The sequence below is a fragment of the Bos mutus genome, chromosome 22 (assembly GCF_027580195.1).
Source record: "Bos mutus isolate GX-2022 chromosome 22, NWIPB_WYAK_1.1, whole genome shotgun sequence".
Classification (NCBI taxonomy): Eukaryota; Metazoa; Chordata; class Mammalia; order Artiodactyla; family Bovidae; genus Bos; species Bos mutus.
In genome coordinates this window covers 67,615,501-67,631,027 of record NC_091638.1, presented here as the reverse complement: position 1 = coordinate 67,631,027, position 15,527 = coordinate 67,615,501, and the positions used below count along the sequence as shown (strand labels likewise).

At 50.4% G+C, this 15,527-nt stretch overlaps 1 protein-coding gene across 2 annotated transcripts; it reads left to right on the top strand.

The window, feature by feature from the left end:
• Positions 1–594: 594 nt before the first annotated feature.
• SF3B2 (splicing factor 3b subunit 2) lies at positions 595–14,215 on the top strand. Of its 2 annotated transcripts, none has more exons than XM_070360109.1 (22): positions 595–758; positions 927–976; positions 1,266–1,343; positions 2,443–2,691; positions 2,905–2,955; positions 4,161–4,278; positions 4,585–4,685; positions 5,035–5,131; positions 5,285–5,376; positions 5,893–6,108; positions 6,220–6,357; positions 6,544–6,624; positions 6,809–7,036; positions 7,866–8,015; positions 8,661–8,750; positions 8,863–8,970; positions 9,722–9,829; positions 10,118–10,260; positions 10,353–10,454; positions 13,273–13,372; positions 13,477–13,662; positions 13,980–14,215. In XM_070360109.1, the coding sequence occupies exons 1-22, from the start codon at positions 626–628 to the stop codon at positions 14,049–14,051; spliced, it is 2,691 nt and encodes an 896-aa protein (XP_070216210.1). In that variant the 5' UTR covers positions 595–625; the 3' UTR covers positions 14,052–14,215. The 2 variants fall into 2 exon arrangements, with proteins under 2 accessions (XP_070216210.1, XP_070216211.1); XM_070360110.1 differs by having other exon boundaries at positions 596–758; positions 930–976.
• The last annotated feature ends 1,312 nt before the right edge of the window (positions 14,216–15,527 follow it).

Below are 15,527 nucleotides of genomic sequence, written 5' to 3'. Positions count from 1 at the left end.
AAAGGGGCTTTAGTGTGGCCCTTCCCCCAGGTCGGCAGCTGGATCTCAGCCCGGAGGGCCGGCTTCGCTCCCGTCTCCGATCTCCTTTCAGCTCATTCATCCATGCCTGGGCCAGGGGTGGGCGGGCAGACAATCAGACACTGTTTTATCACAGGCATCGGCGGCAAACTCCCGCTTGGCGCCCACAGCGCGCGACCGCCGGGGGGACGAGTCCCTGGAGAACGTAAGCGTCTAGGCCTCTCAAGTCCAACCAGGGAGTAGCGCCGCAAGGCGGGAGGTCTGCGCTGAGGCCAGTGAGATGCAGAAAGCACGCCCTTCGGGCAGGACCTGCTTTCCCCACAGCCCCGCCCCGGCTCTGGCCTCCAGTATTCCCCGCGTCGCCGCCGGCCGCGGTTCTCCCGGATTTGGATCCGCAGAGACCGTTACCTGGGCACTACAACTCCCAGAAGGCTTCGCGACCAGGCGGCCTAAGGAGCATTGGAGAACGGCAGGGGGTGGGCCCTAATGGGAACTGCCTGGCAACCCTCGAGCGGACGTGGCGTATGGCCCTACCGGAAGTTCCGGGAAGTGGGCCCGGAGGCTGGTCGGAGCTTCCGGGTTGGTCGCGCGCCTTCCTGCGGCTAAGATGGCGGCCGAGCATCCCGAGCCTCCTAAGGGAGAGTTGCAGCTCCCGCCGCCGCCGCCTCCTGGGCACTATGGTGCCTGGGCTGCCCAGGAGCTTCAGGCCAAATTAGCAGAGATCGGAGCTCCCATCCAGGGTGAGGAGGATGGGAAGTCAAGGGCCGGAAAGTTCAGGCCTGCGGGGAAGCGGAGCTGGTTACCCCGGAGACCCGGGGGCGGGGGTTGGAGGCTGGCCGCGGTGGCCTGACTTGGGCAGGCTGGCCTGCTCGGCCTGACCTACCCCGTTGATCCTGTGCTTTGCTTAGCAGGGAGTCGCGAGGAGCTCGTGGAGCGATTGCAGACTTACACTCGCCAAGTAAGTGTTGGTGGTGGGACATGAGGATAGGCCGAGCCTTTGCAGGAGGCATTAATGACCCGTTACAACTCGGTCTTTGTTGTTTACGAATCTCGGTACAGCAAGTGGGGTCTTGGCTGCTTCTTGTCTGCTGTGTTGTAATTGCTTTTATATATATCGTTTCTCCCCAGAGCCCATTCCGAGCTCTGACAGACAGTCACTGGGTAAATTCTGTTGAATAGACGAGAGCGAACGCTGTTTCATGCAACAGCTCCTTTTAGACTGCTTTAGAGTCTTTTCTTTTTCACAGACTGGCATCGTCCTGAATCGTCCCGTTCTGAGAGGTGAAGATGGGGACAAAGCTGCTCCTCCTCCTATGTCAGCACAGGTAAGGAGACTGTCTAACTTGATAAGATTCTTTTCTACTCAGAGTAGCCCCTCCTCTGAGCGTACAGGGGATGCACCTAGCCCTTTGGGCAGGGAGGACACTGATGAAAGAACTGGGAACTTTTCAGTTCTTCCTTCGTCCAGATTCTTACTTCCTTTCTCAGTGTCAGCTCCAAATTTCATGTGTCATTTAAGATTCAGCTTAAATATCTGGAAACCTGACATAATCCTCCCCCAGCTGGAAGTAATCACTCTCTTCTCTGCCCTCCCTGTGCAGAGTTCCCATGTTATTCAGTGAAAAATTAGGGCTTACTCTCTGATTTAATTTCATATCGTCTATATTTAATCAGTCATTGGGGCACACTGGGTCTTATTTATTCAAATTCTCTCAATTTCCATGTCTTTTCTGATCCAGGATTTGATTGTTTTTCTGTAGAGCAGTGGCCCTGACTTGGGGTCCCGGGACTTACTTCTATGTGTGGCATAAGAAGGTTTTTATTTTCTGAGGGGATGAGGAGTTTTTAGAAGGCCTTTAGAGGTGTCCCTGAGTCTCCTGAAATTGTATGTGAAGTCTGTGTTCATGATGTTTTTCTGGGGCAGAGTTGATAGCTTTCATCAGTTGGTGCCGCAAAGTTAAAATGCTCTTCTTTCGGTACTGCTGTAGAGTGTTCTTTTCTTTCTTCCTTTGTGTCTGTGGCTGCACTGGGCCTTCACTGCTGCGTGCAGGCCCTTCCAGTTGAAGTGAGGACAGGACAGCTGTCTAGTCGTGGTGTGTGGCCATCCCTTCGCAGTGGCCTCTTGTTCCAGAGCACGGGCTCCAGGGTATGCGGGTTTCAGCAGCTGCAGCACACGTGGCACATGGGCTTAGTTGCCCCGCAGCACGTGGAATCTTCCTAGAGCAGGGCTCAAACCCATGTGCCCTGCATTGAGCGGATTCTTAACCACTGGACCTTCAGGGAAGCCCATAGTATTTTCTTGAATGCAAGAATTGTGCATCATTTGACTTTGAATCCCAGTACCAGGCTTATATGAGTTCCCCAGCAAATGCTTGCCATTATATAAATGCTTCGTAGTTAATGGTCTTATTTTTTACCCCACAGCTCTCGGGGATTCCCATGCCGCCCCCACCCATGGGTCTCCCTCCTCTACAACCCCCTCCACCACCCCCACCACCCCCACCTGGCCTTGGCCTTGGCTTTCCTATGGCAGTTGGACCCCGCCCGCCAAACCTGGGGCCGCCTCCTCCTCTGCGGGTGGGCGAGCCCGTGGCGCTGTCTGAGGAAGAGCGGCTGAAGCTGGCGCAGCAGCAGGCGGCATTGCTGATGCAGCAGGAGGAGCGTGCCAAGCAGGTAGGGCAGGTGGCAGCCTGAGCCTGGGTCCCACCAGGGTCCTGAAAGGGGAGTAGGGCCTCTGGGGGAGCTGGATCCTGGGGCCACAGCTTCTGGGAAGGTCTGGACCAAAGTCTTTGGGGCCTCAGCTGGAAGAGCAGACCAGGAAGCAGAGTTGTGGCAGACTGGCCAGTGGGGTGTTGGTACTGGTATGAGCTTATTTTCTTTTTTAAGCAGGGAGATCATTCACTGAAGGAACACGAGCTTTTGGAGCAGCAGAAGCGGGTAATGCCTCCCTCATCCTAACCTTTGACCCCCATGGTCTAATCCATCATCTGTCACTCCTAGTGCTGACTGTCTAAAATTAGCAGTGCCATTCAGGTTTCCCATGGAGATCACCTCACCCTCATCTAAGTTCCAGTATCTCCCAAATAATTCTTTCATGTAGCCAAGGAATTGGTAATCTGTGGACTATAGCCTGTTTTTGTATGGCCTGTGATGTAAGGATGGTTTTTATATATTTGAAGGATTGTTTTGGGGAGATGGGGGAAAGGAATTTACAACAGTGTACAAATAACCCAGAAAGCCTAAAATATTTAGTGACTGGCCCATTACAGAAGAAATTTCCTGACCCCTACTGGGCTTCCCCGATGGCTCAGTGGGTAAAAGAGTCTGCCTGCAGGAGACACAGGAGATGTGGGTTTGATCCCTGGGTCGGGAAGATCCCCTGGAGAAGGAAATGGCAACCCACTTCAGTATTCGTGCTTGAAAAATCCCATGGACCAGAGGAGCCTGGCAGGCTATAGCCCATGGAGTTGCAGAATCAGACATGACTGAGCAACTAGGCACTCGTGCATGCACGACCCCTACTAGTCTTACATGATATCATTTTAGGTACATTGGAGAGAGGATTCTGGGCTAATTTAGTCATTTGTATCAGATTTAGTTCAAATGTGTATTTAGTTAGGGAATGATGCATAAGATCCTCAGTTACTGAGATGCATTGTGTTAGCTGTCACTCACTAGGTTATTCAGGAGTATTAGGAGATAAACATTGACAGGAACAAACATGGAGATATTTACAGAGTGTTGTTTTTGCCCAGATTGTGGTAGATCTTGAGGGGTCAGTACAAGAAAATAATTTATTGTTCTTAGAAATAACTTTATCTTTTGGGAAGAAAAATCTTGTTAAAAAAATAGGCAGTGTTTACTAAATATTAAAAAAAAAAGTCATTAGGAACCAGTGTTTTCTTTGGGTTTTTCTTGGTGTCATTTCCAAGAGTTTTCTTTTGTTTTGAGAGGGCTCCTTCATTTAGATCAAGAGTGTGGAAGCATGGGGGTGGCAAGGGTATCAGTGCTGGTGGTACCTGATTAATCTGTGCTGGTACCTGATTAATCTGTTAACCTGGCTGAAAGGCTGCATTTGCCGGGGGCTGCCTGCCCAGTGGATTTCCAGAGCTGTGTCCCCAGCTCCTACTTCCCTCTCGTAGGCAGCTGTGTTACTGGAGCAGGAACGACAGCAGGAGATTGCCAAGATGGGCACCCCTGTCCCTCGGCCCCCACAAGACATGGGCCAGATTGGTGTTCGCACTCCTCTGGGTCCTCGAGGTAAGAGCCTAAAAATGGAAGGGAAGGGCAAGGAAGGTGATGGAATTTTTTAACTTAAGTATATATCACAAAAAAGTGCACATAGTGTAAGTGCACAGTTCAGTGAATTTTCACAAACTGAGCACACCTGTACTGCTAGCACTTGGTCCAAGAAACAAGATTATTAGCACCCCAGAAGTCCTCCTTGCCTTCTAGCCCCTTCTCCCCTCCCAAGAGTAACCATTACCCTGGCTCTGAAGCAAGGAAGTAAGTTTTAAAATGTGTGACTTACTCTTCTGACATTAGATGTTTTTTCCCCCCTCTCAGTGGCTGCTCCAGTGGGCCCCACTCCCACTGTTCTGCCTATGGGGGCCCCCGTTCCTCGGCCTCGTGGTCCCCCACCGCCCCCTGGAGATGAAAACAGAGAGGTGAGATTGCAGGGTTCTTCCTGGGAACAGGAGAGTGTTTTAGAAGGGGACTATTTCTGGATTTTTAGAGAAGGACTCGAGAGAAGATGGGAGAACTTCTGGGGGTGGGGTTGGTTGGTGGAGGGGATCCATGTTTACTCAAAACACAGGTAGGGCAGGAAGTCGGTCGGGTCTGGCAGACATTTCTAGGGTGGGATTCTGGGGTTCGATGCTAAGGTGTAGTTGAATCCACTTGGTGTCCACTGTCGAAGTTCCCAATGCCTGGCCAGCAGCCTTTCAAGTCCAAGAAGTAGAAGTCGAGAAAAAAGGGCCCTGTGATCACCCCCTCTTCCTGGCTTGTCTCTGGCAGATGGATGACCCCTCTGTGGGCCCCAAGATTCCCCAGGCTTTGGAAAAAATCCTGCAGCTGAAGGAGAGCCGCCAGGAAGAGATGAACTCTCAGCAGGGTGAGTCCTAAGGGCTACAAGGACAGAGCCTGCAGAGCTGGGGCTGAGTCTGCCTTCCGCCTCCCTCCCCCGAGGAGGATTCAAGAGAGAAACTGGCTCTGGGGACAGAGGGGTTACCGTGAAGAGATTGATGGCCATCTTCCTCCCTTACAGAGGAAGAGGAGATGGAAACAGACACTCGCTCGTCCCTGGGCCACTCAGCATCAGAGACTGAGGAGGACACGATGTCTGTATCCAAGAAGGAGGTATGGGGGGAGCTGGATCTGGAAGGGATGTTGGAGAGAGGGTTTGGCCACTAAAAGAATCCTGTCCCAGATCTTCAATAGTTAGTAGCTGCTGGGACTTCTCGTGATCCAGCAGTCAAGACTGCGCTTCCACTGCAGAAGGCATGGTTTGCTCCCTGGTTGGGAAACTGAGATTCCACATGCTGTACAGTGAGGCCAAAAAATAGTAGCTGCTGTCTCATGCCAGTTCCTTGTCCAGAGCACCTTACAGATATATATTTTTTTATTCAATTGGCCTAAATCATTTGAATTCTGAGCGTGATACATGCCTCCATTTTAGAACTGAAATAGTTGAGGTTTAGAGAGGTGCAGTACTTTACTCAGAGACACACAGTTTGAGAGGGGCTGAACTTCGTGGTCTGACTTCAAGGCCTCTCTTTGCAGTTGCTCGGGGAAAATTGGGTGAGGTGATTAGGGGTTGGGAGGCAGGCATGGTCTTCGAATCTCTGACCTAGTTGGTTTACCGTGTTTCGGCAGAAAAATCGGAAGCGTCGGAACCGAAAGAAGAAGAAAAAGCCCCAGCGGGTGCGGGCGGCGTCCTCTGAGAGCTCTGGGGACCGAGACAAAGAGTCCGGCCGCTCTCGGGGCTCGGAATCCCCAGCGGCCGATGTGGAAATTGAGTACGTGACTGAAGAGCCTGAGATTTATGAGCCCAACTTCATCTTCTTCAAGAGGATTTTTGAGGCTTTCAAGGTACAAGGAGCAGTGCACTCGGAAGGGGCACTGCTGAGCCGGGGCAAGGTGAGGGGGTGTCTTTTTCAGAACCAGCCTCAGCTGGGGTTCCAAGCTGTCTTGTCTCCTCAGCTCACTGATGACGTGAAGAAAGAGAAGGAGAAGGAGCCAGAGAAACTTGACAAAATGGAGAACTCTGCGGTGCCCAAGAAGAAGGGCTTTGAGGAGGAGCACAAGGACAGTGACGATGACAGCAGCGATGACGAACAGGTGAGGCCACGCCCCCTGTCGGGGGAACAAGGGCTCTGGGGGCGAGTGGCCACGATGCATCCTGCAAGGGACCGTGGTGGCCTCTTGCAGGGGAGAAGCCCTTTGGTAGCTTAAGTTTCAGGGTAAGCTGGGAGGTCTCATATCACCTAAGAGTCCCGCTCACAAGAGAGGATTGTTCTGCTCTAGGAAAAGAAGCCGGAAGCCCCCAAACTGTCCAAGAAGAAGCTGCGCCGAATGAACCGCTTCACCGTGGCTGAGCTCAAGCAGGTGAGGGCTGAGAGGCTGAGGCGCTTCTGCAGGCCCTGGAGCCCAGGAGCTCTGGGAACCTCCAGGGTGTGGGGAGGAGGGCTTTGAAGGAGGCCCAGGATGGGCCCTCTAGAGGAAGGGAAGGCAGGGCAACTTTTGGTCTGAGAAGCTCGGACTCTGCAGAGGGATGCTGCTGTATTTCCAGCTCGTGGCTCGGCCCGACGTTGTCGAGATGCATGATGTGACCGCGCAGGACCCCAAGCTCTTGGTTCACCTCAAGGCCACACGGAATTCCGTGCCTGTGCCACGCCACTGGTGTTTCAAGCGCAAGTACCTACAGGGCAAACGAGGCATTGAGAAGCCCCCCTTTGAGCTGCCTGACTTCATCAAACGCACAGGCATCCAGGAGATGCGGGAGGCCCTGCAGGAGAAGGTGAGGGCCTGGCTGGCGCTCAGAGCTGCGCTGGGGGATCCACTCCTTAGCTGCCATCTGCTTCAGAATTGTATCTGGCTCCCAAACCCCACTCCACGTTAACTGTCTGATCGTTGATCCTTTAGTTTAGACGTCAGCACTGCATAGGACACAAGAGGGCTGGGAAGACAGGAGGGGAAGGACAGCTCCTGAAAGTCAGACCTCACCTCTCTGCTCAGCTGGCTCCCTGCCCCCACTGAGACTGCTGGTTCCTTGCGGCTCTGTTTGCCCCTTTGTCTCCCTGTCCTCCTGCCTGCCTGCACTTTGCAAGCTCTGAGCCACACACCGTGACTCCTTCTGCAGGTTGCTTTTGGCTGTTTATAGCTCTCTGCCTGCTGTGTGAACTGATGCCCTTGAGGCTAGAAATGTATGCTGATTGTTTAACTTCCTAAATTCAAACATTTTGATTAAATACTCTGGTTAGGTCATTAGAGTATTTTTGTGTGTAGTGCGCAGATTCAGGAGGTACCAAAGTACATGGTGCAAAGCCTGCCTCCGAGGTAGACTCTTGTCACCTACTTTTCTGCAGAGGCAACTGATGAGGTCAGTCTATTGATCAGATGGCTTTCAAATATTTAACATACATAGCTGAGGGTGATTTCATATGTTACATCTGTTTTGTTCAATGTGGATCACATTTTGAGGGACTTGAGCAGGAAGGATTTTGGTGGCTTCTGTGATGAGATAAATGAGGTTTCCCTCTGTCTCTTTTGGGAGTAGGGATTTGGGCCTGCCAAGAGTCGAACTTGCTGCATACCTTTTATGGTGTGTCTTCTGGCATTCTCCACAGGAAGAACAGAAAACTATGAAGTCAAAAATGCGAGAGAAGGTTCGGCCCAAGATGGGGAAGATCGACATTGACTACCAGAAACTGCACGATGCCTTCTTCAAGTGGCAGACCAAGCCAAAGCTGACCATCCATGGGGACCTGTACTATGAGGTTCGGGAGGGGGCAGGGAGGCAACGTTGGGCCTTTGGTCATGGCTGTGTCACTCTGGGTCAGAAGGGCTCTGGAAGCAGGTACGGTGCCCCCTCCCCCCAGCCTTTGCATTGTCCATCAACTCCCTTTGGATGGGATGGAATTGGAATAAGGTGGTCCTCTGAAGGGGATATGCAGATCGTGTTTTTGAGGTGATCGTTGTTGATGGTGGGTGATTTGGGAATAGAGGGGCCAAGGGCGGGTGCTTTTTAGATACACTTCGTATTGGGATAGGGAAAATTTTTTTTCTTTTTGAGCTTTAACATATTCATCGCCATGGTATCTTGGAAGTTTTGAGGTGGAAGGACCTTGGATCTTCTCAAATGCCTTCATTTAGCAGATGAGAAAGCCAGTCCTTGAACTTGGCCATGTTCTCATAGTGGGTTAATGACTGCGCTGGGAGTCTTGCCTTTCCCCCTCCTTCCTGGCCTTTATTCCTTTCTCTACTGTAGCCAGGGAAAGAACTGATGAGAGTCAGAGTGGGAATGGGGGCCCCCACCGGGACTCTGTGGATTGGGACTTCTCTTTGTTCTCATGTCCTCTTGCAATTGACCTCCCCGCATGTGTCTGGAGTCCACAGTACTGCATGCTTGGCTTTTTCCTCAGGGGAAGGAGTTTGAGACGCGGCTGAAGGAGAAGAAGCCAGGAGATCTGTCTGATGAGCTGAGGATTTCCTTGGGGATGCCAGTAGGACCAGTGAGTGCCAGTTATCCGACTGGGAAAGAAGAGAAGGGGCTACTAATTGAGGCGGGAGGGAGACAAAAGGATATGGTTGGCCAGATGGTATCCTGTGCTCTTTCTTCTGCAGAATGCCCACAAGGTCCCTCCCCCGTGGCTGATTGCCATGCAGCGATATGGACCACCCCCATCGTATCCCAACCTGAAAATCCCTGGGCTGAACTCGCCTATCCCTGAGGTGAATCCTGTCCTTGCTTTCGTTCTTAGCTGGCTCTACATTTTCACTAGAGGGTGACTTTTTTCTTCTTTCTCATTCTATAATGTGTGTTTTTTTTTTAAAGGAGTAATTTTTTTTTAAACCCTGAGATATTTGTCATAAAATGCATAAAATGTCCGATCAGAATTGATAAGTACAAAGAAGAAAACATACCATCCACATTTCACCAATTAAATTTAATATCTGGTGAATGTGTTACCAGATATCTCTGATATACACATGGATAGACAGACAAAATTTTATCTCAAGAATGGTGTTAAACTTACCGTTATTTTAAAATAATAAAACAGTAAATAGGAAGAAAAATGAACAGAGTCATTAAAGTGAAGACAAAAGAAGTAATTGTTCAACTTCAGATAGAATTTTCTGTTCCTTAACAGAAACAGATTCTAAAAGCTTGCCGAAGTTAGGAAAAATCAGTAAGAAGTTGGAGCCATGTGAAGTACCTGTTTTCAGTTTCAGAGAGTATGACTACAAAGGCTGAAATTATTAGCATTTTTTCTGCTTCCCACCTCCCATCCTGTTACCTTCCAATTTTTGTTGTTTGCTAATTTTGCTTTGTAATGCTTTAAAACATTTGATTTTTCTCTGCAGTTATAATCTTCAGAGTTCCCAAATGTTAATTCTGTACTTTGGAGCATGACTTTTCTCTCGGGCATCAGTGTTTCTTGGAGCCCAGGCATGGAAGTGATTTGTATTTCCTGTCTTGCAGAGCTGTTCCTTTGGGTACCATGCTGGTGGCTGGGGCAAACCCCCAGTAGATGAGACCGGGAAACCCCTCTACGGGGATGTGTTTGGAACCAATGCTGCTGAATTCCAGGTATGGGCCATGACCAGCAAGCTTGGTCTTACTTTAGGTCATGAAGTTCAGAGATAGTTGATTTCTAGCTTCATTATCAGAAAGATGTGTGTTCTGAAGTTTCAAAGTCTGAGAAAGGGGCATACGTTTCCCTGAGACATAACTCAAGCTCTCCACTAGACTAGGCGCTCTCTCTGGGTAGGGATTATTATCTGTCTGTTTACTCTTAAATCTCTCCCTTTTACAGCCACTTGACACAGGATACATGTATAGTAAACATTCGTTGAATGAATGAGTGGTGTTTTTCAGACCAAGACTGAGGAAGAAGAGATTGATCGGACCCCTTGGGGGGAGCTAGAGCCATCTGATGAAGAATCTTCAGAAGAAGAGGAAGAGGAGGAAAGTGATGAAGATAAGCCAGATGAGACTGGCTTCATTACCCCTGCAGACAGGTGGGGGAAGCAGGAGAGTCTGCCTCTTCGCAGTGGTCTGTTTGTGTGTGGGGACCTTGTCTCTACTCCAGAGCTTGTATCTCTCTCCACAGTGGCCTCATCACTCCTGGAGGGTTCTCGTCAGTGCCAGCTGGAATGGAGACCCCCGAACTCATTGAATTGAGGAAAAAGAAGATTGAGGAGGCGATGGACGGGTGAGGGTGCCAGGCAGGGCTGAGAGGGGAGGGTTTTCTAGGTAGACGGGCTGACTTGTTCCTCCTGCCTCCCATGTCCACACCCCCCCATGCACTAGCCTTTTACCTTTTTTTTTTTAACAATTATTGAACACCAGCTCTGTGCCAGGCACTGCTCTAGGCACCGGGGCATCAGCAGTTGAAAAAAAAAGTCAGGTGAGGTAAACAAGTTGTCAGAGAACAAGACAGTTTCAGATGTGGGTCGGACATGTAGTGGAAGGAGGCTGAATAATGGGGTGTAGAGGGCGTTGGGTGGTAGGGGAGCCTTTGGGAAGGCCCACGGAGGAGGAGGTATTTGGGCTGAGAGCTGGGGCAGAAGGAATTGCAGGAGCAAATGGAAGAACACTGGAGACGTTCAAATGTTTAAATAATGTACAATTCTTATGATGGAAATTTCAATTGAGATAATTGACCATTTAAACAAAAATAATAACCATGCAGTAGCCTGCCTTTTTGCAAGCTACAGGGTTCTAGGCTGGCAGTATTTCCTTCTTTGATTGCTTTAAAGGTGCTGCTTTGAGTGCCGTCTTTCTGGCCTGTCCTGCCGGGAGCTCTGTCTTCACCTTCCGTTGGCCCTCTGTGCGTTTGTCATTTTCCTCTGGCTGCTTTCAGGATTCTCTCTTTATCGCTGTTTTGAACAGTATGACGTGCGTTAGTTTTCTTTGGGTTTGTTTCTTCCTTTTAATGGTTTGATAGTTTCTTTTCTTATTTTCTTTTCCGTTTTCTTTTTGGCCTTGCCTCGAGGTTTGGGGAATTTGATCCCTAACCAGGCATTGAACCTGAGCCCTGGGCCCCAGAAAGCACAGAGTCCTCACCACTAGACCGCCAAGGAATTCCTGTCTTTGGATTTCTTTACTTGGGGCTTGTTACACATCTTAAATCTGTGCTGTTACAGTTTTTATTAATTTTGGAAAAATTCTGGCCGTTATTTCTCTAGTTTTTCTGTTTCTTTCTCTTTCTCCTCTCCTTTGGGAACTCCAATTATACATCTACTAGATTACTTGAAGTTGTCCTGCTGCTCACTAATGACTCTGTTTATTTAAAATTTTTCTCGTTTCTTTTTGTATTTCATTTTAGAAATTTTTCTATTCCTGTGTCTTCAAGTTGGCTAGTATTTTTTCCTATTTCTAATCTGACATTAATCCCGTCCAGTGTAGTTTTCATCTCTAGCAGTGTGATTTGGGTCTTTTTATACCTCCTGTGTCTTTTCTTTGACTTTTGAACATATGGAATCCAGTTATGCTAATATGTGAAAAACATGTATCTACTCAGCTGCGCCAGCTCTTAGTTGTGGCACATGAGATTTTCATTGGGGCATGTGGATCTTTAGTTGTGGTATGCAGATTCGTAGATGCGGGTATGTGGGAGCTAGCTCCTTGACCAGGGTGGAACTGGGCCTCCTGCCTTGGGAAGGCGGAGTCTGAGCCACTGGACCACCAGGGAAGCGCCGTGTTACTATAACATTTGAAGGTGCTGGCTTGCTGTCGCTAACATCTGTGCCAGTTCTGGGTTGGTTTAAATGAACTGATTGTTTTCCTTGGTAAGAATTGTATTTTCATGCCTCTTTGTCTATTTGGTAATTTTTTACTGAGGTTGTGAAATGTACCTTGTCAGGTTAAGGTTCTTATAAATCTTCAGTTTTGTGCAGGGTTACTACAGTTCAGGCGCTTGGAAACAGTTAGATCCTTTCAGGTCCTGCTCTTAGGTTCCTTAGGCAGGACTGAAGCAGTGCTCAGTCCTCCACTGCTGAGGCACGAGGCCCTGTACTCTGCGCTGTATCCTGTTGACCAGGCCCTGCTCCCAGACCTGAGGGACGAGCAGGCATGTGTGTAACTGCCAGGGCCTTCCGGTGGTTCTTCTCTGGCCTTGGTACTTTCCTCCCACACAGTCCTCGCCTGAGAACTGAGGTCTGGAGGGGGTTCTCTGCAGGTCTCTTGAGTTCTCGAGTCTCTGCTTTTTCTTTTTAGGTCCTCTGTCCTGTGATCTCTAGTCTCCTTGGTTTCCCTGAATCTCCAGCTTCACCCCTTCAACTCCTGGAGTCCTCGGGGCTCTACAAGCAGCTTCCCCTCCTTGTTCTGTAGCCTGGAGACTCTCAGTGCAGTAGGAACCACCTCACTTGTTTCCTGTCTCTCAGGAATCTCCTTTGTTGCTCATGTCCAGTGACTTGAAAACCACTGTTTCATGTATTTTATCCAGTTTTTGATTGTTAGGTGGGAGGGTAAATCTGGTCCCTATTACTCCTTGTCCAGAAGCAGAAGTCTCAAGTTTTGTATATTCAAGGAAGAAAAAGAAAGGGTACTGGGGCTAGGACCTAATGAGCAGGGATTAAATAAGGGGCCAGATTATGAAACTTTTAGGTCACGGGGATGAGTTTGGGTTTATTCAAATAATGATTAGGAGCCGCAGAGGATTTTGGGCAGAGGAGTGACAGGATCTGAAATCTCTGTTTATGGCTGGCTGCTTAGTGAGGATGGATTTTCACCTCTTCCGGGGAGGGGGTGGGGAAGAAGTCATGGTCTGGGTTGATACTGGTATATTTGCTCTTGTTTTTCGAGTAAAATTCTTGAAATAGGTGACACTTTTTCATCTCATGGATCTCCATGATCTGTAGAGGCAGCTCGGACATTATTTTTCCCCTGGGTGTCTTGGAATCTCTCGGGGGAGCTCAGTGGAGCTCAGTGGGGGCGTTGCCCTTGTTCCTTTTGTTGTCCCTTCTGGAGACCCTTTCGTCCTTTCTTTTTGAGGTTGACCCCCTTGTTTGCCTCCTTGTCCTTCACAGAAGTGAGACGCCTCAGCTGTTCACTGTGTTGCCAGAGAAGAGAACGGCCACTGTAGGGGGCGCCATGATGGGCTCAACCCACATCTATGACATGTCCACTGTGAGCACTTGGAGGACACTGCCTCAGGGGGCTGGGAACGTGGGCAGGAGCTCCAGCTTCCTAGCCTCGCTTTGGAGAAGACAGTGCTCTGATTTCTTTTTCAGGTTATGAGTCGAAAGGGCCCGGCGCCCGAGCTGCAGGGTGTGGAAGTGGCCCTGGCACCCGAAGAGTTGGAGCTAGATCCCATGGCCATGACCCAAAAGTATGAGGAGCACGTGCGGGAGCAGCAGGCACAAGTGGAGAAAGAAGACTTTAGTGACATGGTGGCTGAGCATGCTGCCAAGCAGAAGGTAGGCGCTCACACGGGACCAGGGCTGCCTTTCCCCTTGGGGTGGTGTCCTCTAGTGGTGAGAGGAAGGGAGGACGCAGTGCCTGCTGCCCTGAGCTTCCTGGTTGCTGGGAACCTTTGGAATCCTCTGGTGGGCTGCCCTCTTTAAGGTCGATGAAGCTGAGACACAGGGAGGGGAAGGAACTCGTCTGAGTCTGAGGGTTCCAGTTTCTAGACTTCCCACAGATGTATGTAGCCACATCAGGCTGCCCACCCTTGTTTTGGGGAATCAGCGGGTTGTTTAACCTGTTGTGACCTGTTTTTCTCTCTCTCCTACAGCAAAAGAAACGGAAAGCTCAGCCCCAGGATAGCCGTGGTGGCAGCAAGAAATATAAGGAGTTCAAATTTTAGGCCCCCGTCTTACACCTGGCCTTCTTTAAAGCCCTTTGCCTGGACATCTGGGCTGCTTCACACTTGGGCCCAAAGAACCAGCTCTCCTGCTATTCCCAAGGCCTTGTCGTTTTCATGTTCTTATTTTAGACCTGTTTTGTAAATAAAGCTGTTTCCCAAGGAAAGAGATGAATATGTAACACTCCTGATCCTCCCTCTTTTAGTCCCCTTCCGCAAAAGGATGAAAACAGCCATTTTCTGTGGCCTAAAGTGGTCCAGTGTCTGGGGGTGGGCACCTGGAGCAGATGTTATAGTTGAGACTGGTGATGAAGCTAAAGCCACTCTGAGACTTTTTTTTTTTAAACCACTGCCTGCTTTTGTAGGAAGGCTCTGGAGGAAGGACCTCCACGTCTGGTTTGACCTTACTAGTGTGTCCTTGGGGACTAAAAATAGCCAGCTTAGTGCCCAGCTGGGCTGAGGAAGTGCAGTGGGCTTGGCAAGTAGGCCAGGTCAGGCCTTTTAACAGACCTTGTGGCCAAGAGTCCAGGTCCTCACCTGGGAGAGAACGCAGCTCAAAACCTCTAGATTGTCCTGAGTCCATATGAGCCCCTGGGTGGTTTCATCAGCCATCTCTAGGTTTTGCAGGTGGGGGCGTGGTTGGGGGCTGCTTTCCTAGGCTGTAGTCCCTTGTGTCCCTGGAAGTCTTTCCGACAGGCAGGACTGGGTGGACCCATGGGTCCCACCAGCAGTTGCCAAGCACTGGGGAGAGAAGTCACACAGTGCTGCTGTACCACTCATGCTGGTGTTAAGTGCACCATTTGAGGAGCTGCCATGCGGGAGGCTTCCAGATGCTTCCTGGAGCGGGGAGTGTGGGTGACTCTGGGGAGGATAAGGCAGTTGAGTAAGACCTCAGAAGGAATAGGATTGTAGAAATATAGTTAAGTGATGAGGCAGAAAAACATTACAAGTATAAGAAATTGAGGGCAGAGGTGGGGACTTGGGACTCTTAATAGTTCTTTAGGAGGGGGACATCGCGGTCAGAAAATCAGGGCTTAGCTTTAGAACGTGCCAAAGGCTTTTTGGACTCTAGGTCCTTGAGCCCCTGAGCACACTGGGGAGAAGAGGCGGAAACTGCCCAGCCCAGAAGCGTCCAGTCCACCACCGGGTCCCCATCGTGCCCTTTGCTGGTCGTGGCGAAGAAGCCCCCCGGAGCCGCAGGGCTTGTGTGAAGTCGGCGGTCGGAAAGCGGGTTTGGGAAGGCGGCGGGTCGGGCCTCAGGTCTACAGACCCGAGGGGCCGAGGCGCGCTCCCGCGGCAGCCCTCTCCGGGCCGGGACCGCGCCCCGGAAAAGCAGAGTTTCCGCTTGGCTCTGCTGCCACCGCGGAAAAGGAGAGGGGAGAGAAATGGGCGGCGAGGTTCAGCGGGCTACCGCCCGGCCGCGAATTTAAGGATAGGACCCGGCGGAGGGCGCCAAGCCTCCGACCCCCTCCCCCGAGG